Raw genomic sequence first — 23,520 nt, 5'->3', positions numbered from 1 at the left:
TCCTGCTCAAGAGAGCGAACTTTGATTTGAGGACTTTAGACGTCCACCCACTGTCAAATGGGGGTGCAAAAATATATTCTGACTGTAGAAAACTAGAAATCGCTCTCCAACAGAGAATTCGTAAAAAAAAAAAAAAAACAGAATAGTACTCGTATTTTATTTCAGATTCGTTGTTATACAACCAATATACCCTACCGATTTCTATACAGCATATATTGGAGACATAACAAAGCTAGTCTCAGAGAGACATCATAATTTTCGGCATGCTCAGCTCTTGCTCTTTTAATCAAGCATCCTCGGTGAACTAATGCCTGATATATACCCAGAACTTGTGACCATGATCTTCATCATCTGATTCGCCATCACTATTGTGCATCAACAATGAAATCTTCATATCATCAAAAATGTATGTAACAATCTGCAGTGAGAAGCCAAAAAAAAAAAAGTCAAGACCATGTACTTGTGTCAAATTGAGGCAATTAACAGCAATTGGAGGCAAGTTATGGAGTTTTCTATTGAGATGACAGGAGATAAAGTACATATACAGCTGACCTTCAAATAATGCAACAGTGCAACCAAGTATATAAGACAACTATTAAGTCCATACTAGATCTTTTAGAAAGGCTGAAAAAAATGAAATCTTCATATCATCAAAAATGTATTTAACAATCTGCAGTGAGGAGCCAAAAAAAAAAGTCAAGACCATGTACTTGTGTCAAGATGAGGCAATTAGCAGCAATTGGAGGCCAGTTATGGAGTTTTCTATTGAGATGGCAGGAGATAAAGTACATATACAGCTGACCTTTAAATAATGCAACAGGCCAACAGTGCAACCAAGTATATAAGACAACTATTAAGTCGATAACTAGATCTTTTAGAAAGGCTGAGAAAGTGACCTGGTCAGGTGACACGGGCCTCAGCTGCTGTTGACTCAAGTGTTTCTTTGGGCACTTCAAGTTGCTAAGCCAAACAATTGAACTGCAGTGACGACAGTATCCTCTGTTATACTTGTATCTCCATGATGGAAGGCCTGGCAGTAGATAAAAAACACGTCAATGAAAGCCAGATAGACGACTTGGAAGAGGTGTCCTACTATCACCTCCACATTGCATGTTGACGACAATGTAAGGAGAAAACTGGCTTGACAAAGCAGTCTATTGAAAAGGCATACCAAATTGACAGTACAATAAATTGAGGTCTGCAACCAGACTACCCCTCCCTTTGATTTTCTGTGTTGTGTCAAAAGTGTTATCACCTTGTTTTCTAAAATAGTACTTGTATGTTGTATGTTTTTGAACGAACAACGAATCTTGACTTAAAGTTAATGTCTTTTAGAGGAAATATAAATGTAGGAACCTTTGAACTACTATAATTTAGGGGACATCCCATTAAGATGGTGGGCATTTTCTATGGGATGTAAGAATTACTAAAAAGGAAATGTCAAAGCTAAAGTACAACAATGCCAACAGGATATTGCTAAGCAATATTAACTCCCTTCGTCTCTAAAAGTTCTTCCCGCCTGGAAGAACGGTGATTGTCTCCCAATGAAGTCAAAAACAGGATGAACTTTAGAGGAGGGAGAATATATACAAAAGCATATTAATATACAAATACGAAGTATTATAACGTACCCGAGTATGCTCTTCTAAAAGCATCTTTCCAGTCATAGTTTGCATCTTTAAAAATACCATTTGAAGCTGTAGGTTGCCGGTCTTCAGCAGTAACACCGCCTTGAAGCCCCTTGACTTTCAAAATACTCTGGGAGTCACCAAAATGGCAGTTATAATGGAGCTGCCAAAGATGGTTGTCAGTTGCTGCTGCATTCCATGACCTTCAGAAACAACAATGAACAAGTGCTATTATGATATTCAAGAGTTGTACAACACTTTGAAGGCTAAAGTTACATGAAGCAAATACATAAATAAAAATTCCATCATATTGTTTGGATTTTCCAAAAATCGATGGAAACTGCAAAGCATTTTAAAATGTAGAGCATGGCAAGGCATATTACCGGCACACCATACCAGCAGATACTAAAGATCGCAGGTCCAGGAAATTGAAGAGATGTAAAAGAACATCTTGAGGCAGTTGGACAGGATCTGAAAGGTCATTTTTGTCATCAATATAACTGTTCAAAATGAAATACATAAACAATGACAACTTGACAAGAGACCAAAGATATAAAACATCTTGTTTCTTGTTTCATACTCGTAGTTTATATGACTTGGTCACAGTATAATTTATCTTACAACCTAAATCCTTACAATCTTGTGTCCTTGCGTGGTAGGATCACAGTACTCCCATGATTTTAAAAAGAGCGCCTAGAAAATAAACTGAATTTCTAATAGTTTGATTCCTTCCTATGACTTCTTGCATATCAGCAAAACAAAATTTACACTTATTGAGATAGCATTTGGATGAATTACAGCGATTGCCTAATTTTTTCCTCTTCTTGATAAAGGACGAGATTTAAGCTCAAGTTTAGTCATCATTCATTGACCTTGCCACTGCAGGCTAAGTTATGTGCTCACTGAAACTAACTACAATTTAAAGACACATTGACCAACTGACAGGAATCCTAGATCCTTTCATAGCAGAATTCTAAATGCTTTATGTTTAATTTAAACATTTGGTCTCAGCAAATGCTACCTTTTTCTTCCAGCTGAGTTTTGGCACGTCTCTTGTAAGCAACCATTGCTTGCTTGAATTCTGTCGCTGCTATACTTCGTTTCTGCTTTGGCAAAGCAGCCTCCGCATTCTGGCTGAGAAGGTTAGCTGCTGAAACAGCACTTTGTGTCTGCATTCTAGTACACAACTTAAAGTTATTGAAGGAGTTCAGCTCATCAGGATGCACAAAACAATGCCAGACTTCATGCAAATTCATCAAGAAACCAAAATGTTCGGTATGTAATCTCAGTATCTCACTAATCCGAGTCTAACCATCAAGTTGTGCAATCCATGAAATCATCATTTGAATTTACAACCATCAGGAATTATTTCACTAGCACCTTCTATTCAATGAACAATCAATACACTTAAAAAAATCTAAACTTTATAATTCCATAAAAACAGACTAATTAGGTTAAGAAAAATGCAATAATGAATAAAACCTACAACATCAAGCAAATCACATACAAGAAAATTAATCAAACCCTGTTCAATTCATTGATAACTCAGTGTATAGAAAGGGCAGCCAATCAATCAAAATTCAAAAACTTTAAATATTCAAAAAAAAAAAAACCATAGATTATAAATCAAAATAAATGACAATAGCAACCCAATTCAATTCACTAACAACCCAATTTATATACAGGAAGCAGGAAATCAATCAAAAATCAAAACTTTATACATTCATAAAAACTAGACCATAGTTTATAAATCAAAATCAATGTCAATAACAACAAATTCAACATAATAGACATTTAGATAAAAAGGAGAAAATTACTGAGGAAGGAGGCGAAAAGCGGCGATTGTATCTTCAAGAAGAAGAGATTGAAGGGGTTTAGGGGATTTGCAGTAAGCTGTTCGAAGAATAACAGCAAGCTCTGTGCAAGCCATTGGGTAGCGGTATGAGAGCAAAAGTGATTTTCGCATTTCCAATTTTTGGTATCTCTCTAATGCTTCTGACATTTTTGGTGTTTGTAATTTGATGGGTAGAGATCAAAATCAAAACTTTTTAAAGAAAACAGAGATTAGGGTTCATGTTAGTCTTTGAAATTAATAGATTTTCCATTGAAATTTGAAAGGAATTTGTGGGAGCGATTGAAGATTAAAATAATTAACGGGGCGTTTGGCATGTGGGAGTGGGAGTTTGGGGATTAGAGGGTGGGATGGGGATTGGGAATAAGTTGATGGGAATTCATAAAAATAAGCCTAAGTCTTTGTTTGGTTGTTAGTAGAAATATGAAGGGATTAAATAACAATATTACAAAAATGTCCTTACCAAAAGCTTTCCTTCTTTCTTTTCATTAATGGCAAGATGGTCATTTTACGACCCCTCCCAATTAGGGATGGCAATGGATCGGATGTGGGTCGGGTGATGCTTCATCCGCCTCCATCCGCCAAAAATCCATCCATCACCCGACCCATCCATCACCTAATTTTCCTTCGTCCACATCCGATCCATCCGTCATCCATGGATGAATCGGGTGGATCGGGTGATAATTCGGGTGAAATATATATATAAATACAACTTTGCACTTTAATAATTAAAATTGAGATTTGAAAAAAAAAATGATCAATTAATTAAAACTTTTATACATCCTTCTAATACTCGTTCCTTTTTACTAAATTAAAAACAAATGTCAATTCCTAACACTACAATAGACATTAATTTATTAAAAAAATATTTATTTTTATTTTTTTATATATAAATTTAACGGGTGGATGGATGGGTCGGGTGATGGATCGGATGATGGATTGGATGTATCATCATCCGTATCCGACCCGATCCGTCACCCAACCCATCCATCATCCATCCGTCATCCGCTTAAGTTCGGGTTTTCATCCATATATTTAAATCGGGTGGATGGTTATCCATCGGGTTTGGATGATATTGCCACCCCTACTCCCAATTCCCATCTCATAATACCAGCCCCCCTGGTATTATTTTGATGGGAATAGAGAGCATATATTCCCATTCCCCTTCCCACATATAAACCCATTCCCCTTCCCACATATAAACCCCTTCCCACCTAACAAACAAGGGATTTTATAACAAATGGGATTAAAAATCCCATTTCCAACCCCAATTCCCAATTACCAAACGCCCCCTAAGAGTAATGTTTGGGAATTTCCAATGCTTTTGGCGGTGGTGGTTGAGGTGGGTGTTTGGTTCTCCCCTTTGCCACTTTCCAGTTTCCACACAAAGGGAGGAGAAGAATAAAGAAGTGTATGAAAAAAACTGGCAATATCTAGAGTTTGAAGAAAGAAAGAAAAAACCCAAATTAGTGCACTTTGAATTTGTCAAAAAAAAAAATAAAAAAATAAAAAAATAAAAAATAAAAAATAAATCAAGTGGTTATAGTTTTCCTCCCGATTCTATAGGATCCCAGGTTCGATTCTCATAAAAGTCCTAGGTGAGATTGTTAGAGTCACGACTCATGCGCCCGAACCATCTACCCTGTATGGGATGATATCTGGCATGACCGATATCTTATGAAAACATGATCAGGTTTTAGTAATCATGGAGAAGATGCTGATATGTCACAGATTGAAGACATGTCGGCCCACCGAAATGTAACACGTGGCAACAGAAGCTCGACACTTGGCACAAAAGGCTCTGCATGGATGAGAGCCACCTGTCAAGATAAACCATTATAAATAGTAGGTAAGACCTCATTAATGAGGACATTAATTACACTCTTTATCTCTCTAATCTCTCTCTACTTTCTCTCTCTCTTACTTTCTTTTTCTTAAACACCTTTCTGACTTTATCATCGGAGTGGTTATCCCCGGATCACCCCGGGGTTAGCTAACTTCTTCTCATTGTGTAGGTTCTCAGCTTGCCGATAGGAGTATCAGGATCTCAAGTCCAAGTTCTCTGTGGAGCCGGGATCAGACAGAAACAATTTGGCGCTAGAAGGAGGGTAGCAGTTGATCACTTCTATCGCCTAAGAACCTCACACAAAAATAAAACACGTGTATAACAACAACAATCATGACTGGAAACAATGGAACACCAGTAGGACAACCCCAGGTGGAGATAGTAGATGAAACCCATACCCTAGAGGATAACCAGTTCCAAATGCCGATAACTCCCCCAGCAGGAGGAGGGGAGGCAGAGGATCCTATGGCAGCATTCACCCCGGATGAGTTGGAAACGGCTGCCAGGGTGATGAGTGCAATGAGTAGGAAAAGGAAGGAAGCAGAGGCAGCACGAGCTGAAAGAGAAGCTGCTCAGGCAGAAAGAGGAGTATTGCACCGAAACCAAGAAGAACAGTATAATCAGTTGGAGAACCCGTCAAGGAGGCCCCGACATGAGTCGCCGGTAAGGACGCATACAACATTACGGCAGGATGAACAATCCTCGAGCCGTGCTATGAGCACCAGAACTCAGCAACAAAGGAGTTCGCAAGTGGAAGGGCAAGCAGTGCGCACGGTGGTGCAGTTAAGGGCATCCCCGTTTGCCCAGCACATCTTGGATCAACCAATGGAGAAGGTGAAAATGCCGACTTGTAGGTATGATGGAAGAGGGGATCCAGCAAGATTCATAACGTCCTATGAGGGACACATGATGCTATACACAAACTCGGATGCAGTTTGGTGCAAGGTATTTCCGACAACTCTGATTGGGGCTGCAGCCGATTGGTTCAACAACCTTGAAATTGGGTCAGTAGACAGCTTTGAAAGACTGACTGAGATGTTTGTAGGGCAATATGTCAGTAATAGTGTAAGGCAGAGAACTTCTGGAGAATTGATGGCTGTAGAGCAGAAACCGGATGAATCTTTGAGGGATTATATCAGGAGATTTAATAATGAGGCAAACACAATTCCGAGGTTGCAACAGGAGATAGCCGTGATGGCTTTGATGAATGGGTTGGTTGATTCGGATTTCAAAAGATATCTAACAAGAAAAAGCCTGCCGACATTGGCAGCGGCGTTCAGTAAAGCCCATGATTACATAAAAAGTGAAGAGCTGATGAAAACAAGTAGTAGACATGTGGCAGCTGGAAAGGGACCAAGTCAGTATGAAGGGACTTCATCTGGAGGAAACAGGTCAAGAGCTCCTGCCCCAGGAAGGGGAGGAGGAAGTCGGCAAGATACCAGGCCGACAAGACTCCCAATGAGATACAGCACCTACACTCCCCTGAATGCACCAAGGGCCGCAATCTACTCAGTGAATCAGAATAGAGAAGATTGGTCAAGGCCGACTCCGATGAAGGCGAAGTCTAGAGATGTAAAGAAGTATTGTATGTTTCATAGGGATGTGGGACACTACACAGAGGAATGTACTCAGTTGAAGGATAATATTGAGGAGTTGATTAGAAAAGGGCACTTAGCACAGTATCGGTTGAATACTGGTAGAAATCAACAACCAGCGCAAATAGCTGAGAGGCAACAAATAGAAGCGAGGCCCGAAAGGACTCAAGGGAGGATAGTCCGACAAGGGGACACGGGAATGCCGCCGTTATCTACTGGAAGAGTAGATGTGATAACGGGCGGGCCGATTCATGGGGGAACGATTAGTGGAGCAAAGAAACATTTGGCGGAGCACCGACATCTGGTGTGTGCTCTAGATATAGACAATCGTCCTCGGCCGGCATCAATACCGCAAGTTGTATTTACAGAAGAGGATGCACGAGGTGTAGTATTCCCGCATGACGATCCGTTAGTCCTGATAACCAGGATAAATGGTGCTGATGTCAAAAGAGTACTAGTAGATGGGGGTAGCTCGGCAAATGTTCTGTTCATTCAAGCCTTTAAAGAGATGAATATCGGAAGACAATACTTGAAGCCGGTATCATATCCCGTAATTGGTTTTAATGGGTCGACAGTGAGGCCAGAGGGGAGTATTGTGTTGCCTGTAAGGATGGGTGATGGGCCACAAGCAAGGGATGTGATGGCAGAATTTTTAGTGGTGGATGTCAAGTCGGCTTATAATGCAATTATCGGCAGACCGATAATTCATGACATGCAGGCTGTGGTATCAACATACCATTTGGCTATAGCCTATGTGTCAAACCTGGGAGCCGTGGAAAAGGTGTATGGAGGCCAGGTTATGTCAAAAGCCTGTTATGTAACAGCGTTGAAGAACCCAGTTGGAAGTACTGCAGTTCCATGTAACCCAGCAAAGGAGAGTGAGCCGACAGTGCAAGATCTGGCCATGAAAAACTTCGATGCAAGGCCCGAAGAAACACCAAGGCCGTTGCCAGGAGGAGAAACCATCCAAGTTGAGTTACAGCCAGGCAACCCCAGTAGAACAGTGAAAGTTGGGGCTGATATGGATGTGGAGACTAGGTGCAATCTGATAAGTTTATTGCGCGAGAACGCTGATGTCTTTGCGTTCTCGGCCAGTGAGATGCCAGGAATACATCCTGAGGTAATGGAACATAAGCTGAATGTTGACAGAAAATTCAGGCCGATAAGGCAGAAGAAGCGCAACTTCTCGACTGAGAAAATAGAGGCGATCCAGGCCGAGGTGAATAAGCTCTGGGCGGCAGGGTTTATAGAGCCCTGCACGTATCCAGAATGGTTGGCAAATGTAGTTATGGTGAGAAAGCCGACAGGGAAATGGCGGATGTGCGTAGATTTTACAGACTTGAATAAAGCTTGCCCAAAAGATTGCTATCCGCTACCTCGGATTGATAGACTGGTTGATTCAACCTCCGGTCATGCAATGCTTAGTTTTCTAGACGCTTTTTCAGGGTATCATCAGGTCAGCATGCATAGAGCCGACAGAAATAAAACGGCCTTCATAACGGATGCAGGTGTGTATTGTTATAAGGCAATGCCGTTCGGACTGAAAAATGCTGGGGCAACTTATCAGAAGTTGGTAGATAAGATTTTTGAGAAACAGAAAGGGCGGAATGTTGAGGTATATGTAGATGATACGATAGTTAAGAGCAAGAGCACAGAAGACCATGTAGCCGATTTGAAGGAAACATTTGAAACCTTGAGAAAGTATCAAATGAAGCTGAATCCGGAGAAGTGTGTTTTTGGAGTGAGATCAGGGAAGTTTCTGGGCTTTATGGTCAGTGAACGAGGGATAGATGCGAATCCAGATAAGGTGAATGCAGTGCTTCAAATGAAACAACCACAAACCATTCGTGATATACAGAGGTTAACGGGCAGGATGGCAGGGTTAACCAGATTCATCAGCAAATCAGCTGATAAGGCTCTTCCGTTTTTTATGGTGCTGAGAAAGAATAAGGCGTTTGAGTGGGGAAAAGAACAAAGTGATGCCTTGGAAGTAGTGAGGAATCATCTCAAATCTCTTCCCACAATTGCCAGGCCTGAGAAGGGAGAAGTATTGCAGTTATACATCTCGGCGTCACCAAAAACGGTAGCAGCCGTTTTGTTGGTTGAAAGGAAGAGACGTCAACAACCGATTTACTTTGTCAGCCATGTTCTGAATGCGGCAGAACGAAGATATCCAGTTATAGAGAAGATGGCTTTATCTGTATTAATAGCGGCCAGGAAGTTAAGACCTTACTTTGACGCACATCCGATAGAAGTCCTCACCAACCATCCCTTGGAGAAATCATTGCGAAAAATGGATACGTCTGGAAGGTTACTTGCATGGGCAGTAGAGTTGTCGGAGTATGAGATAAGTTACAAGCCTAGAACATCAATTAAGGCTCAAGCACTATCAGATTTCATTGTAGAAACCACATACACAGATGAAGAAGAAGAGTTGGGGACGTGGCAGGTATCCGTTGATGGGTCAGCCACAGCAACGGGGGCAGGCGCTGGAATTGTGATAACGGCCCCAGACGGAAAAATATTTGAATACGCCATGAAATTCAAGTTCAAGGCAACAAATAATGAGGCCGAGTACGAAGCTGCAGTGGCTGGAATGCAGCTATCGATAGCGGCAGAGGCAAAACGGCTAGTTCTGACAACTGACTCACAGCTGGTGTCAAGCCAGTTCAGTGGGGAATATGAAACTCGAGAGCCGGCAATGGTGAAGTATTTGGAGAAAATGAAGCAGTTAGCGGCTCAGCTGCAATACTTTGAGATTAAATTGGTTCCCAGATTGAAAAATGCTCAAGCAGACGCACTGGCAAGATTGGCAAGTTCAAGTTTTAATGACCTGGAGAGAACAGTAATGGTTGAGATACTCAGGCAGAGAAGCATAGATGAGATACCGGCAACTGTCTGTTCTGTTGAGATAGGGGATCAGTGGTATGATAAAATACTGGCATACATTATTCATGGTGTAGGGCCGACAGACAAGGGGGAGTTAAAGAAGTTACAGAAGGATAGTGTGTGGTTTGTTATGTATCAAGGCCAGTTATATAAAAGAGGGTTTTCACTGCCGTTACAGAGATGCATAACAGGATCTGAATCGGTAAAGTTAATGGAAGAATTGCATGAAGGAAGTTGTGGAAATCATCTTGGGGCAAGAGCCCTGTCCAGAGAAGCTATGAGAAGGGGATACTATTGGCCGACAATGAACGCCGATGCTTTGGCTTATGTTAGAAAATGTGAGAAGTGCCAAAAGTATGCCCCAGTTATCAACCTCCCCCCAAATGACCTTACGCCGATATTAAACCCAGTTCCATTTGCCCAGTGGGGAATGGATATAGTAGGGCCGTTCCCATCAGCCACAGGAGGCAGAAAATATCTGATAGTAGGAATTGACTACTTCACAAAGTGGATAGAAGCAGAGCCGGTAGCAAAGATCACGGCAGCAGAAGTGAAGAAGTTTATATGGAAAAATATCTTTACAAGGTTTGGGTTGCCGATGGCGATGGTTTTTGATCATGGAACTCAATTTGATTGCAAGCCAGTCAAAGATCTTCTGATGATGTATAAAGTGAAGTTTGCATATGCAGCAGTATGCCATCCACAATCAAACGGCCAGGCAGAAGCAGCAAACAAGCAGATCATAACGGCCATAAAGAAGAAAATCGAAGATGCAAAGGGTTTGTGGGCAGATTTGATACCGGAGATATTGTGGGCAAATAGGACAACAATAAGAGAGGCCACAGGAGAGTCACCATATAACCTGGTTTTTGGGACAGAAGCAGTCATACCGGCAGAAGTTGGACTGCCGACATTCAGAGTTCAGCATTACTGTGAAGATCAAAATGATTTACTCCTACGACAACAACTGGATTTCTTGCCAGAACTAAGAGAAAAAGCAGCCGTTAAGTCAGCTGCATTCAAGGAAAGAATGTCTAGGGCATATAATAGAAGGGTATCCCATCGGCCGTTACAGATAGGGGATCTGGTGCTACGAAGAACCGCCGCAACCGGTAAGGGAAATGAAGACGGGAAACTGACTGCAAACTGGGAAGGACCTTATCGGATTAAAGCTATCATCGTCCAAGGGTCATTCTACTTGGAAACTTTGGATGGGACTCCTCTAAAGAATGTATGGAATTCAGCTGTATTGAAAAAATACTATGTGTAGAGAATAAACCTCACTTTTTGAAGCTGATATCGGACAAAGATATCGGTGATGAATGAAGAAGTATTCAGACAATGTGCATTTCAATAGGCATCCTCCATTTAACAAAACATCGTTAAATGGGACGGACAGCTCAAAACCGCTTCCATGCAGTTAACAGTTATACAACCTGACCAGTTGTATACGTTAACTCATGAGGTTGCTGGTTCAAAGTATAAATACCGGCCAAATCAATTCGAGTATATGCCGACATGAGGCATAGCTCAGAATGTGATCGCCGAGAGGGTACCTAACTGACTGTAATATCAAAGCAGTGGGTGACCGTTGTTATAATCTGAACCACCAACAGCCGGTTACGAATCAGTATACATAGCTCCGAGAAGAACTATGTATACTGAGGGGGGCAAGGAGTACCATAATGATATATTATGTTGCTTGCATGATGATATGTTATTTGGATATGTTATTTGGATATATTATATGCTATTGGAGGTTGTATGGTATGTTGCTTGCATGATGATATGTTATTTGAAGAATATTTAAAATTTCAAAAAATGTTTAAAGTTTTCAGTACAATAATGGTATCCATAGTATGTCGGCACCTTTTAAAATGCAGTCTTGATAAAGTGTCCACCAAGGATGAAGTTTCGAAGTCTGGTATCTACAGAGGCCGACATTCTTTAGAGAGCTTTCAGTGGCAGATTTCAAGCAAACTACCAAGTAAGTTTTATTTTTTACAAGTTCTTCTCTATATATATGCTTAATTTGCAAGATTATGCAGTTATCATACTGGAATAATTGTAAACAAGTTAGAAAATAGCAGATAGAGAGCAATACAGTTATAGCGAAAAGTGTACAAATTTATACACAGTTAATACATAATAGATAAAAATAACAATCGACAGGCATCACCACAAAAAAAGGGTATATGCCGATAAAACAGCACTGTCAAAAGAAATGTCCATACATACAAAAAACAAGTAAAGTTATAGCTGATAAGGCCCAATGATACAAGACCCACAAGAAGATGTCGGTGATGACTGCCCGCCCCTTCAAGATTGACCGTTTTCAGGCACCGGGGAGTCCAGAATACTGGGGTTGCTGGGGCCGTCATCAGCAGTTGGCGCCAAGTTAAATAAGTCTTCTTCGGAGAATTGCTGCGCCTCAAAGCCGGAAGGAATCTTATAGGCTTCCTCGCTGAAAGCCTTCTCAACTTTTGCCCAATCATCCTTCTTCCAACCGGCGGCGTGGGCAATACACCTCTGAGCAGCAGTCCAACCCCCATCGAAACGGTCTTGGAGTTTGGAGCAGAACTCATCGGACGCTAGATAACGGCCAACCGCACGCTGACGAATACCAGGTTTGTCAGCCTCCATTTTTTGAACCTTCTCTTCAAGGCTCTTAATTTTGGTTTTGGCATCTTCGAGGTTCTTCTCGACGGAAGGAAGACGTTGGATGGCTTCATCTTTTTTGGCAATTTGAGTCTTCAGACTCTGCACTTCCGACTCTAACCCAGCAACTTTCTTAGCCTTGATCTTCAAGGCCGACATCTCCTTGTCGTCATTTTCTTTTATCTTCCTCAGATCACTGAGGGCCTTTTCAGCATTCTTGATGGCCTCCTGCATGGCGCTTTCGTTGGCAGATGCTTGATGATGTTTTTCCTGGTAATAGCGGTACATCTCAACCAATTCTGTGCCAGACATGACGGCCTGTACGATACATAAAAAAAAAAAAAACCGATATCAGTACTTGAAATATATATATAGAAATACCAATAGTAATAAGAGATAAAGACGATAAGTATATACGCGTAAGTAATACACTAACCTTCATCAAATTATGCATATGAGACGCAGCAAGGGGGCCGATTGGACCAGCGGGTCTGTCCATTGGCAGCGTCAGGTTACTCAGCAGCCGGTAACCGAGATTCCCACCTTGCATAGGGTCGTCGGTTATCATGGATTCATTCCGGCCGACATCCATGGCTGGTTGCCAGCGGTCGCCGGAATGGCCAGGAGGGACAGAAAACCCCCTTAAAACTTCCTCTGGAAACCGTCCAGACACTCGTTCGATCCACTGATTGGATCGATAAGTCAAGGCCGGAATGCTGGAGTCCGACCCAACTGTCGTAGGAGCGATTACGGTTGTAACCTGAGGCTGAGGGGGAGACTCGGCAGAGGTGAGATCTTCAATCTCAATACCCTGAATGACCTTCTTCACAATGGCCTCGGGGCTTTTAACTTGGCTGGCAGTCGGGGTCTTCTCAGGAACCGACTGCTCTTTATTTTTCTCGGGCGCCGATTGATCCCTTCTCTTCTCGGCACGCCCTTCAGGTTGCCGAGGGCTTGAGATCACGATCCCACCCCGCCGATTGGCAAGAGGTGTAAGTTTTCTTTTCTTAGCATTCTCATCGGCCATGATCTCAGCTCTTCTTTTAGCACTGATGGCTGGAGCGCGACCGCAAACAGTAGCAAGGGTGTCGTACGGATCGCAAGCTTTGGGACACCGCCTGATAACCCTAGTCCCGTCAGCAGATAGGCCGAGTAGCCTATTATCCAACTTATCGGTACCTAGAAAAAGAAATAAAAAAAATCGGTAAAATGCAAAAAAAAAAGGGAGAGAGATACAAATGATAATAAAGAAAGGACGAGGAAAGTAGCATGTAAGCTATGCCGTCTTCGTCATAGAAATAAGAGAGTGCATAGGAGTAAAAGGAAAAGTAAGTTATACCATGCTGGTCAGTCCAACAGAGACCGACGCGTGATAGCGGCGCGTTGCCCAGAATGTAACTCACATTCGGCACCCACACCGCAGGAATGAGACGGACTCTGCCGTCACCTTCGTCGAATTCGGAAACGTCAAAATGATTGACGGCCCTCTCTTCATGTTTCCCGAGATCTCTCTCGGGGATTGAGTCAAAATGAGGATGAGGCTTGAAAAAAGTCCTTCTCAAGGGATAATCATCTGGAACAGACATGAAGAAAAACTTGTCCTTCCAGTTTTTGCAGCTAGAAAGTTTTGGATGGACGGTATATTTGTGAGGTTGAGTGTACAAAGACCACCACCCATCAGACTGTCCATCTCTCTTCAGGGTAATTAGCCGCCGAAATACATTAAGGGTCAAAGGGTAGTTCCGATAAAGCATAACCCAAACTGTGGCAATAACGGCACGAATAGTTTGAGGGGTTAGCTGAACTAAGCAAACGTTCCAGGCCTTCAAAATTTTGGCTACAAATGGGTGTAGGGGAAAACGGAGACCGAAGTCTAGATGTTTCAGATAAACGGCCACGGACCCGGCTGGGCAATCCAATACTGAAGCACCAGATGGAGTAAGAGACAACTCATAGCCGTCAGGAAGATTAAAAAACCTCTTCGCACGACGGCAGTAATCTTTTGTAATTGCCGTTTTCCTAAAAGCTTCACTTATTGTTTCCTTCGCAACTTTTCCATCGTTGGCAAGGACTATGGGTTGTCGGAATTCAGCCCTGTCAGTCTCGGAATTGTATCCTTCGTCCAAACTCTCCTCTTGGATAACCTCAGCCGTTAAATCAACAATGTTATCCCTACTCTCGTTATTTACACTATCTTCCTGAGCTTCGTCATCTCCTAAAACTGAGTTGACGGCAGAATCATGCACAGGAGATACCTGACCTTCCTGGGGGTTTGGTGGGATGTCGTCCCCAAGTTCTTCTGAAGAAGAACTTATAACCTGACCTTGACCAGGTCTTTTACTAGATTCCGCCACCTTAGCGGCCTCAGCTGCCTTAGCTGCTTTGGCAGCCTCGGCGGCTTCACGAGCAGCAACTTCAGGCTGATAACTGGTACTCCTTACCCTTGGCATAGTGTTAATACCTATATTGCCAACGTTAGTGCCGTATTGGTTAAAATAGCGTCTCCCAGTAAAGTTGCGTAAGTGATAACGGACACTAACAGGCTCAACGTCAAGAATTTCAGTATCGGCAGGAATATCAGGGTTAAAGGGGTGAAAGGCACTTTCACGGTGAGCAATAGTCCTATGTATCATAAAAGCACGTTTTTCTTCTTCAGAAGTTAACGTCTCAAAGGGATAGTCGATATTGTCAGAAAGGGAAGATGAATTGCCCCTATTACTACCAGTTTCTTTACCTAAAGACTGCCTAATTAAACGACGCCTAGCAGTACTAAGGTTAGGAAAGTTCTCTTCAACACTATCCTCAGACATTTAATTGAATATAAGCACATAAAACAGCATAAAAATCAAGGGTTAGGGTACGAAAATACCTTCGAAGAAAATCGCAAAAAGAAGGAACGCCTTTTACAGATGAAAGCGACGAAGAAAGAGAAGGAACGCCCGACGAGACGAAATGCACAAACTAAGCGCAAGATTGATAAGAATTTCTTTCGGGAGAAAATTAAGAAGGAGAAGAGGTGTGAAATGGTAAAAATGGTGGATTTTTGATCTAAAAAGGAAAAACTGAATCGCCAATTGAAATGAAAGGCGGTTCAGGAATCCTGCGGCTGTTAATTAACAAGCCCTTTCAAAAAGCAACGGCAGGATTTGTGACACGTGTAAATATTTTCCCGCCTAAAAAAAAAATTAGTAAAATATATTTTTAGGAACGGTTACACTTCAATTTTATTGCAAGTAGACCTTGTCTGCTATCAGCACACAAGGTCACTTGGGGGGGAAAACGGAGTTTTTCGCTCCCAGATAGTTTACAGCAAGTAGACCTTGTCTGCTATCAGCACACAAGGTCACTTGGGGGGGAAAACGGAGTTTTTCGCTCCCAGATAGTTTACAGCAAGTAGACCTTGTCTGCTGTCAGCACACAAGGTCACTTGGGGGGGAAAACGGAGTTTTTCGCTCCCAGATAGTTTACAGCAAGTAGACCTTGTCTGCTATCAGCACACAAGGTCACTTGGGGGGGAAAACGGAGTTTTTCGCTCCCAGATAGTTTACAGCAAGTACACCTTGTATGCTATCAGCACACAAGGTCACTTGGGGGGGGAAACGGAGTTTTTCGCTCCCAGATAGTTTACAGCAAGTAGACCTTGTATGCTATCAGCACACAAGGTCACTTGGGGGGGGAAAACGGAGTTTTTCGCTCCCAGATAGTTTACAGAAAGTAGACCTTGTCTGCTATCAGCACACAAGGTCACTTGGGGGGGAAATGGAGTTTATACAAGTATAAAACTTCTCAGCAAAAGAACATAGAGCTTAAATATAGACCTACAATACATATGTGCAAGCTAATTTATCTGGATATAAATCAAGCAAGCAAGTAAGATGAATTGTGACGAAGCCAAGACAACAACATCAGTAGTAAAACTTTGTTAACAAGTGGTGCTTGACAGAGTACAAGAAACGTTGCTACAGTAGAATTTACACCACAAGGAAAACTCTAAAGAATGAGATGTGGAACCCAAAGTTTGTTTCGTCGGAATCAGCTTGTTATTGGTATAAACTGAGCACGATGATGAGTAATCATACGTCCTCACTTGGGGGGCTAATTGTATGGGATGATATCTGGCATGACCGATATCTTATGAAAACATGATCAGGTTTTAGTAATCATGGAGAAGATGCTGATATGTCACAGATTGAAGACATGTCGGCCCACCGAAATGTAACACGTGGCAACAGAAGCTCGACACTTGGCACAAAAGGCTCTGCATGGATGAGAGCCACCTGTCAAGATAAACCATTATAAATAGTAGGTAAGACCTCATTAATGAGGACATTAATTACACTCTTTATCTCTCTAATCTCTCTCTACTTTCTCTCTCTCTTACTTTCTTTTTCTTAAACACCTTTCTGACTTTATCATCGGAGTGGTTATCCCCGGATCACCCCGGGGTTAGCTAACTTCTTCTCATTGTGTAGGTTCTCAGCTTGCCGATAGGAGTATCAGGATCTCAAGTCCAAGTTCTCTGTGGAGCCGGGATCAGACAGAAACATACCCAATTCACCAATTCTAATCAAGCTCTTGAACTCTATAAGCTGAATATGCAAGCTTAAATAGATCATGATCAAACTATGTAGTTTTAACAAGTTATGTTTCTTTCTTCGAAAAAAGAAAGAAAAAAACCAAGTTATGTTTCTATGATCATGCGTATGTGCTTCGTACAACAACAGAAGAAGTTTGCAAACCAGCTTCTGTATTAAGCATTATGCATTACTCCCTAAAATCAAAGTAGTAGAGACAGAACAAATACTAATTGTAAGTTAAATTAAGCATATAGTACAAATGGCTACTGCCACAGTAACTGGTACATAAATTACACCCAATAGTGACAGAGAGAAAATATAATAGTTTGTTCATTTTCTAAAAATCTAATTACATACTGCATTGCATAGGCTTACAACATGAGCAAACTCATAATATTGAATATGGTAAGTAGATATGTAAGCTCACATTGCACCTATTTCTATAACTCGCTTTTCAAATACGTTCACTAAACGTGCCAACAAGAAATACAGATTAAATGGATTGCTTCCTTCTGTCTTGTAATTTCCTTGCCAAAGAGGACTCCGGCAATGGAGCTTTCAAGTAAATTCCTTTGCTATAAAATGTCCTCGGACTTCACTTAGAGCTTCATAGAAAAGCCTGAAATCATTGTTGCTGAATGTGTGATGGACAGCCTTTCTATAAGAAGTAAGTAAGCTGCTCCTTCTTTCTTGATCCGCCTTCTCCATACAGCTCGTTCCACTGCTTTAGTTCATTCATTACTGCACCCTCTGATGCAAAACTAGCAGAAACCTGCAGAGCAAAAACATTACAGCAGATTAAACGTCTGAAATAAATTTTGAATTTCATAAGCTAAGAAGATCACAACTATGAGTGTCAATACTCTTGAATTTTACAATTCATTACCTGATTCTTTGCTTGCCTCAAATCCTCCATATTTATAGGCCTCAAAATAATTGGTTCGGGGGTCTCAGCCTCCTTTTCATCTTCTTTTTTCTCAGATGAAGCATCAGCAGAATCATCATTATTTTCTTGGGCTTTCTTTTTCTTTGCCTGTAAGATCAGTGGTATAAATTAGGCTAAAAGGCAATACAAGTATTTCAAGAAATTTTTCTTCCCTAATCACTCCAGGAAAAAAATAGGGAAGCATCAGAAGATATCACTAACCAAATCCTTTTGCCTCTCCCTCTGGATCAGCTCACGAACAGGACGGTATGCAGCAGTGATACAAAGATTCTGTTGGAAAGACGTAACAGAAGGTAAATTATAAGCATTAATTATAGCATAATACAATGTTTCCAAGTTATTGAGAGGATTATATACCTTCAGATCACTTCCGGTGTATCCTTCAGTCATGGTAGCAAGCTCATGGAAGTCCAAATTTTCGGCTTTCTCCTTAGACAGAAGAGTGGTTAAGATCTTCTCTCTATTCTCAATGCTTGGCAAACCCACCATTATCCTGTGATGAAAAAGATTTGAGAGTTTAGTCAATGGAAATTTGCAACTACAAATGACAATATCAAAGAATGCTTCATATAGAGAGCAATTGCATGATTAATAATAGTGAACAAACCTGCGCTCAAATCGCCTAATAATGGCTTCATCAAGGTCAAATGGCCTGTTGGTAGCAGCAAGAACAAGAATCTGCTCCCCGGGTTTAGTCATAAGTCCATCCCAATGTGACATAAACTCGTTCTTAATTTTCCTCATAGCCTCATGCTCTCCAACTCTAGTTCTTTGCCCAAGCATACTGTCAACCTCGTCTACAAAGATAATGGTGGGAGAAACTTTGGCTGCAAGTGTGAACAATGCTCGGACATTCTTTTCATCTTCACCAAACCATTTTGATGTGATGGTGGACATTGACACATTGATGAAGCTAGCACCGGCTTCATTGGCAATGGCCTTGGCCAACATAGTTTTACCAGTACCGGGAGGACCAAAGAGCAGCACACCTCTGCAAGGCTTCAAAAGGCCGCCTTTGAATAGGTCTGGCCTTCTCAAGGGAAGCATCACTAGCTCCTGAAGGGACTCTTTAATCTCATCCAGGGATCCAATGTCATTAAAAGAAACTCCTATCTCATTTGCAGGAATGACCTCTGGCCTTATTCGCTTCTCAAATTCATTGTCCGGAGCCACTTCCTGTTCAATATGATTTCATATTCAGTAAAGACATTGGTAAATAAAGCTGACGATGGTTCTACTGTCATCAATTTAATAAAAGCATCAGAAACAACTTACCTTCACAGGGGGCGGATTCTCAGCATTCTTCGTCAGAGTGACTGATTCGCCTTTGTTTTCACCAGTAGAGGTTTCATTCTTCCCCTCTGGCTTCACTGCAGCACTATCATCCACTGCCTGAAAATTTCATTCAAAAATGGAACATAAGCATGTGAAGTACACTTGAGTAATGCTAGTCTGTTCGTAAACCTGTATTTTATTACAGTATCAATTTTAAGGACAAACCTTTCCGGTTTCACCATTTGTTTCCATCTTAGCTCTGCCCATTTTTTTGCCTTCCTGGAATAAACTCAACCCGTGGGACAAGCTGCCAGAAGATATGACCAACTTTCCATTTCGGTACTCTGGCTCCTTGTTATTCATCAAATGGAAGGATATTGCAGACATAACAATTTCATCGATATGATCGCTAAGGGTCAAAGTGTCTGCATGACAGATAGAGCCTAGATCATCACAAACAAGATCATTAGCTGCAAGAACCTCAGCAATGTGGTTCCTGTTATCCTGAAACTGGATCGTCTTCATGTCCTCTTCTAATTGGGAGTTCCAGTTAACCAAATTTGTCTCATCCACTGGAGGCCTTATGTCAATATTGTAAGGGAACAATAAGGTAAGCCTATCATCCGCCTGCTCGTAGTCAGTGTTAGCATCTAACATACGAGAACCAAGCACCAAGACTGAACCACTCAACTTGCTCAACAATTTGTCAAACAAATTGTATAGCCTGTCTGATTGAAGCAGCAGTCTTTCAATGTCCCTGACGTACAATATGATGGGACTCTTTTCCGATGTGGAGACCAACACCTGCAGATCAAGTGACATTTCTAAGTTTAATTGTCCATAGTTCAAACTCTATAATGATTATAGAGTTCGGAAGGAGTATTATCTTAACAAGGACTAATGAGAAAGCACTGAATTTCTAATACTCACCTTGTAAAGTGCTTGTAAAAACAGCTTCTCATCAAATGACCAGGCTGTTGGGCGCTTTACTGAAGCCAAAATTAATCAAAAGAACCACCAATCAGATTAAGAATACACATTCAAAATTCAATTCGTATTATACACTATTATGTGCAAACTGAGCAAAATAGGATCAAGCCAAATCAAAGTTATCTTGCTTAAAAATGTTTCTAGGTTTTTCTTGTTCTGTTTAGAATTTGCTAGCTAGCAGAAGATTGGTATAAAGACAAGACCTGAGTTTGCTGAAGAGGATTGAGAAGCAAGGCTACTCAAATCAGTTGATGCTGAGGCATTTCTCCGATGCTTGGGAGGGAAACTAGCACCATCTCCAGACCTACACAAAAGTATAAGCTCAGAACTAACATACTAAAATAAAATAGCTGTACACTGTCTCTTTAATAATCCAACAACAACATCAAAGGTACTATACCCGGATTTGATGCAATCTGTAGTGCTTGCTTGCCTGCGCAATGTGCCTGAAAGAAACAGTCATGAGAACTACTGAGAAGGCCAAGAAGGTAGCAAAAAATACTGGTATGTCAAAGCATATACTTTGAATTAATTGACAAATGCAAAATTACAAGCTAGTTACTATCCTTCAAACTCACAAATGATATTTAAGAAAGAAGAAATTAAGTTATATACCTTTAGGCACATCCCTTGGAGGAAGGATAGAGAAGGAGCCTAGCACGCTGGACATACGTCCCAATGTTGCTTCTGATATGGACTTTGAAATTCGCTAAAGCATAATAAAATGACAAGGTGAGCAAAGATAATTATGGAAACTTTATTCTATTATACATAAATATCAGGTGAATCAACAAAAACACAGGTCAAAAAAAAAAAAATTTGAAAGATCAATTCTGCCTCAATGATGCTATATGAGAGAAGCTTGGCATCTTTTAAGCAAAGCATATCGAGTGTTTAGATTAGCTGGCACCATATTCAGAATCTAAAGGAATAGAAATTGTAATTGTAAAGGGAGAGCTTACATGTTCCTTTTTGTTGCAGCCATACTTGTTCTGCATCTGCAAGAACCAATATCAAATGAACATTAGTGCAAATTCAACAAATTATTAACAGGTCTACTCAATCAAAGGGATATTTACCTTCATGGAGAAGTCAGCAACATCCAACAGAAGCAACTTAGCATCAAAGTAGTTTGCCAACGCTTTAGCGAGCAATTGCTGGTAGAGTTCTGCAAGAGAAGTAGATTGAAAATCAAACATTTATCATAAGGTAACAACTAACAAAACTAAAATTACTTAGAGACATAGAAAGATCACATACCAGCTGGCCCTGATAGCAGAATTGCTCTGCTTCCAGGTGAAAGATTTCGAGTGAACTTGGAAACTTCGGCATGCTTCAGATGTACATATGCCGCGCTTGTCAATAGTGTTTTGGTTTGTTCACTGTCATCAACATCATAAGCCAAAGGTTGTCAAAATCACTAAATTAACAAGATCTTAATAGCAAAAAGCCACATCCTTAATCAGTATCATAACTCATCTTTATTCTTTTCATATGGATTTAGATTTTAAACTATGATTCTTACAAATCATTAATTGAAACTCCAGATTAAGACAGTTCGTATGAGATTATTTCATCACATCATTACTCAAGATTCAAACAAAATCAGTAAAGTAATTTACTGAGTTGAGGGTAAAAAAAAACCCTTGAAAATTTCACCAAAGATCATACCTAACTTGTATCCAAGATTAAAGTTGTAACTTTACCAATTTATCAAATCTGGCACTAAGAAATACTATTAATCATCATTAACTATAACTTCAGCATCAAATTACAAAATGACTGCCACAATAATTGAATTACAGATTTACCCAGAAAACCATACAGTAAATTAAAACCCTCAGAAGTTAGGAAAGAATATACTAATACTCAAATTTAGTTGCATCTTTTCCAATAATATTTAGCTAATGACACAGAAACTATTCCTGGGATCATGATATTATTCCAAAAAAAAAAAAAGGTTTTCACAAAAACTCATATAAAATAGTATCTTTAAAAGCATATATTCACAAAATCTAACATGTTCTAAAAATTGCATAAAACCCAGTTCAGCATCAAGATTTATATCATGTATGATTCAAAAAGATACAGATTCATACAACCCCAGAAATAATCAAACCCATAAAAACCCAACAATAATCATAAAGGTACAACCTTTATTTATCCACAACTCTATCCAAAAAACAATATCTATCAAAAAAACAGGGGAAAATAACAAAAATCATGTCTTTTTTATTTTGGAAAAAAAGGGGGGGGGGGGGGGGGGGGGGGGAAGTATTAAAATTAAATAATAAAATTACCTTAAATAATAGGGAAATTCATCAAATGAAACTTTAGTATCCTTGCCATCAACAAGAAGCCTGATTAACTCATTTTCAATTTGATCAGCAGAGATGCTATCCAAAGATTCATTAGAACCAATCCATTTACCAACAGTTTGGCCAGATGCCAATCCAAGCCCAACTCCAACACCAACACCAACACTCAATGCTGATAACAAAAAACTCTTTTGCTCCATTTTTTTCCCTTTATTTTACCAAAAAAGATTCAATCTTTTTCTTGAAATGTGAGCAAAATAATCATAGAAAGATGAAATTTTTAACAAAAAAACAGAGGATTCAATATTTTTTGATGAAATGGGTTGTAATTTTAGGGGAAGAGAGAGAAAATGAAGACAAAAAAATGTGGGGAATTATTGCTTAATTGGGTGGGTTTGGTTTGGTGGGTGTGTTGGTTTTCAACAAGCAATGGTTTGTATCATTGTATGAAGCTTTGTAATTGTTGTGTGATGTTCTATCTCATCCTATTTATAGGGGGTTTATTATGCATTTTGCTTAAAAATAAAATTAAAAAAAAAAAGGGAAAATAAATGCTTTCTGTATAATTATTACAGTAGTATTGTATTGATTGATCAATTGATTAATTAATTGTTTGATAAAAATTAAAAAATCAAAAAGGAAGAAGAGAAAAAAAGCAATTGGGCACACAGTTGTGTAGTGAACTTTTTCTGACTTACAGACGAAGGAGAGTCCACATTTTTCCGACTCCAATTTAATTTTGATTGAAAATTTTTTAAAAATAATTTTTAGTTTTGTACTCCGTAATTGGTTGGTTTTTTTTTTTCAGGGGAGATTTTTCTGACTCACCCCCGCCTTTTTTGTTCTTTCCCATATAATTTGGTTTGTTAATGTGGCATTGTCGCTATTTTTTTAATTGAAGTACAAAAAAAAAAAAAATGTATATTTTCCAATTTGTATACTATGA

At 40.3% G+C, this 23,520-nt stretch overlaps 3 protein-coding genes and 1 long non-coding RNA gene across 4 annotated transcripts; all 4 read right to left on the bottom strand.

Moving 5' to 3' along the window:
- Positions 1–117: 117 nt before the first annotated feature.
- LOC145607998 (F-box protein At5g52880-like) lies at positions 118–3,794 on the bottom strand. The gene is made up of 6 exons (XM_081663596.1): positions 3,446–3,794; positions 2,650–2,804; positions 2,012–2,099; positions 1,632–1,831; positions 897–1,030; positions 118–418 (listed from the first exon to the last, which is right to left on the bottom strand). The coding sequence occupies exons 1-6, from the start codon at positions 3,628–3,630 to the stop codon at positions 305–307; spliced, it is 876 nt and encodes a 291-aa protein (XP_081519722.1). The 5' UTR covers positions 3,631–3,794; the 3' UTR covers positions 118–304.
- Positions 3,795–11,836: 8,042 nt separating this feature from the next.
- On the bottom strand, positions 11,837–13,650 carry LOC145607997 (uncharacterized). The gene is made up of 2 exons (XM_081663595.1): positions 12,905–13,650; positions 11,837–12,786 (listed from the first exon to the last, which is right to left on the bottom strand). Exons 1-2 carry the CDS (start codon positions 13,493–13,495, stop codon positions 12,130–12,132), a joined length of 1,248 nt encoding a protein of 415 aa, XP_081519721.1. The 5' UTR covers positions 13,496–13,650; the 3' UTR covers positions 11,837–12,129.
- A 2,723-nt stretch (positions 13,651–16,373) lies between these two features.
- Positions 16,374–16,983, bottom strand: LOC145607999 (uncharacterized). Its single transcript, XR_014105692.1, has 2 exons — positions 16,850–16,983; positions 16,374–16,745 (listed from the first exon to the last, which is right to left on the bottom strand). It is a non-coding gene; the product is annotated as an uncharacterized LOC145607999 (long non-coding RNA).
- A 271-nt stretch (positions 16,984–17,254) lies between these two features.
- On the bottom strand, positions 17,255–23,311 carry LOC145607996 (uncharacterized). Its single transcript, XM_081663594.1, has 15 exons — positions 22,557–23,311; positions 21,517–21,638; positions 21,336–21,424; positions 21,219–21,254; positions 20,872–20,965; positions 20,657–20,702; positions 20,460–20,560; positions 20,197–20,255; positions 19,492–20,070; positions 19,267–19,383; positions 18,599–19,167; positions 18,349–18,484; positions 18,193–18,261; positions 17,932–18,078; positions 17,255–17,817 (listed from the first exon to the last, which is right to left on the bottom strand). The coding sequence occupies exons 1-15, from the start codon at positions 22,772–22,774 to the stop codon at positions 17,704–17,706; spliced, it is 2,496 nt and encodes an 831-aa protein (XP_081519720.1). The 5' UTR covers positions 22,775–23,311; the 3' UTR covers positions 17,255–17,703.
- Between the last annotated feature and the right edge of the window lie 209 nt (positions 23,312–23,520).

Source organism: Chenopodium album, chromosome 23 (assembly GCF_948465745.1).
Source record: "Chenopodium album chromosome 23, dcCheAlbu1.1, whole genome shotgun sequence".
In the NCBI taxonomy this organism is placed as follows: Eukaryota; Viridiplantae; Streptophyta; class Magnoliopsida; order Caryophyllales; family Amaranthaceae; genus Chenopodium; species Chenopodium album.
Note: the sequence above shows the minus strand (reverse complement) of the source record. Positions and strands in the feature narration are given on the sequence as shown.

Excerpts from the sequence above, each read along its gene's own strand:
- LOC145607996 (XM_081663594.1), bottom strand. The coding sequence starts at position 22,774 with ATGGAGCAAAAGAGTTTTTTGTTATCAGCATTGAGTGTTGGTGTTGGT. Across the intron at positions 21,425-21,516 it reads TCTGCTATCAGGGCCAGCTG|AACTCTACCAGCAATTGCTC; the intron begins GTATGTGATCTT and ends CTTCTCTTGCAG. Across the intron at positions 18,485-18,598 it reads ATTAGGCGATTTGAGCGCAG|GATAATGGTGGGTTTGCCAA; the intron begins GTTTGTTCACTA and ends TTTTCATCACAG.
- LOC145607998 (XM_081663596.1), bottom strand. The coding sequence starts at position 3,630 with ATGTCAGAAGCATTAGAGAGATACCAAAAATTGGAAATGCGAAAATCA. Across the intron at positions 2,805-3,445 it reads GCTTTTCGCCTCCTTCCTCA|AATGCAGACACAAAGTGCTG; the intron begins GTAATTTTCTCC and ends GTTGTGTACTAG. Across the intron at positions 2,100-2,649 it reads AACTCAGCTGGAAGAAAAAG|ATCCTGTCCAACTGCCTCAA; the intron begins GTAGCATTTGCT and ends ATGACCTTTCAG.
- LOC145607997 (XM_081663595.1), bottom strand. The coding sequence starts at position 13,495 with ATGGCCGATGAGAATGCTAAGAAAAGAAAACTTACACCTCTTGCCAAT. Across the intron at positions 12,787-12,904 it reads ATATGCATAATTTGATGAAG|GCCGTCATGTCTGGCACAGA; the intron begins GTTAGTGTATTA and ends TGTATCGTACAG.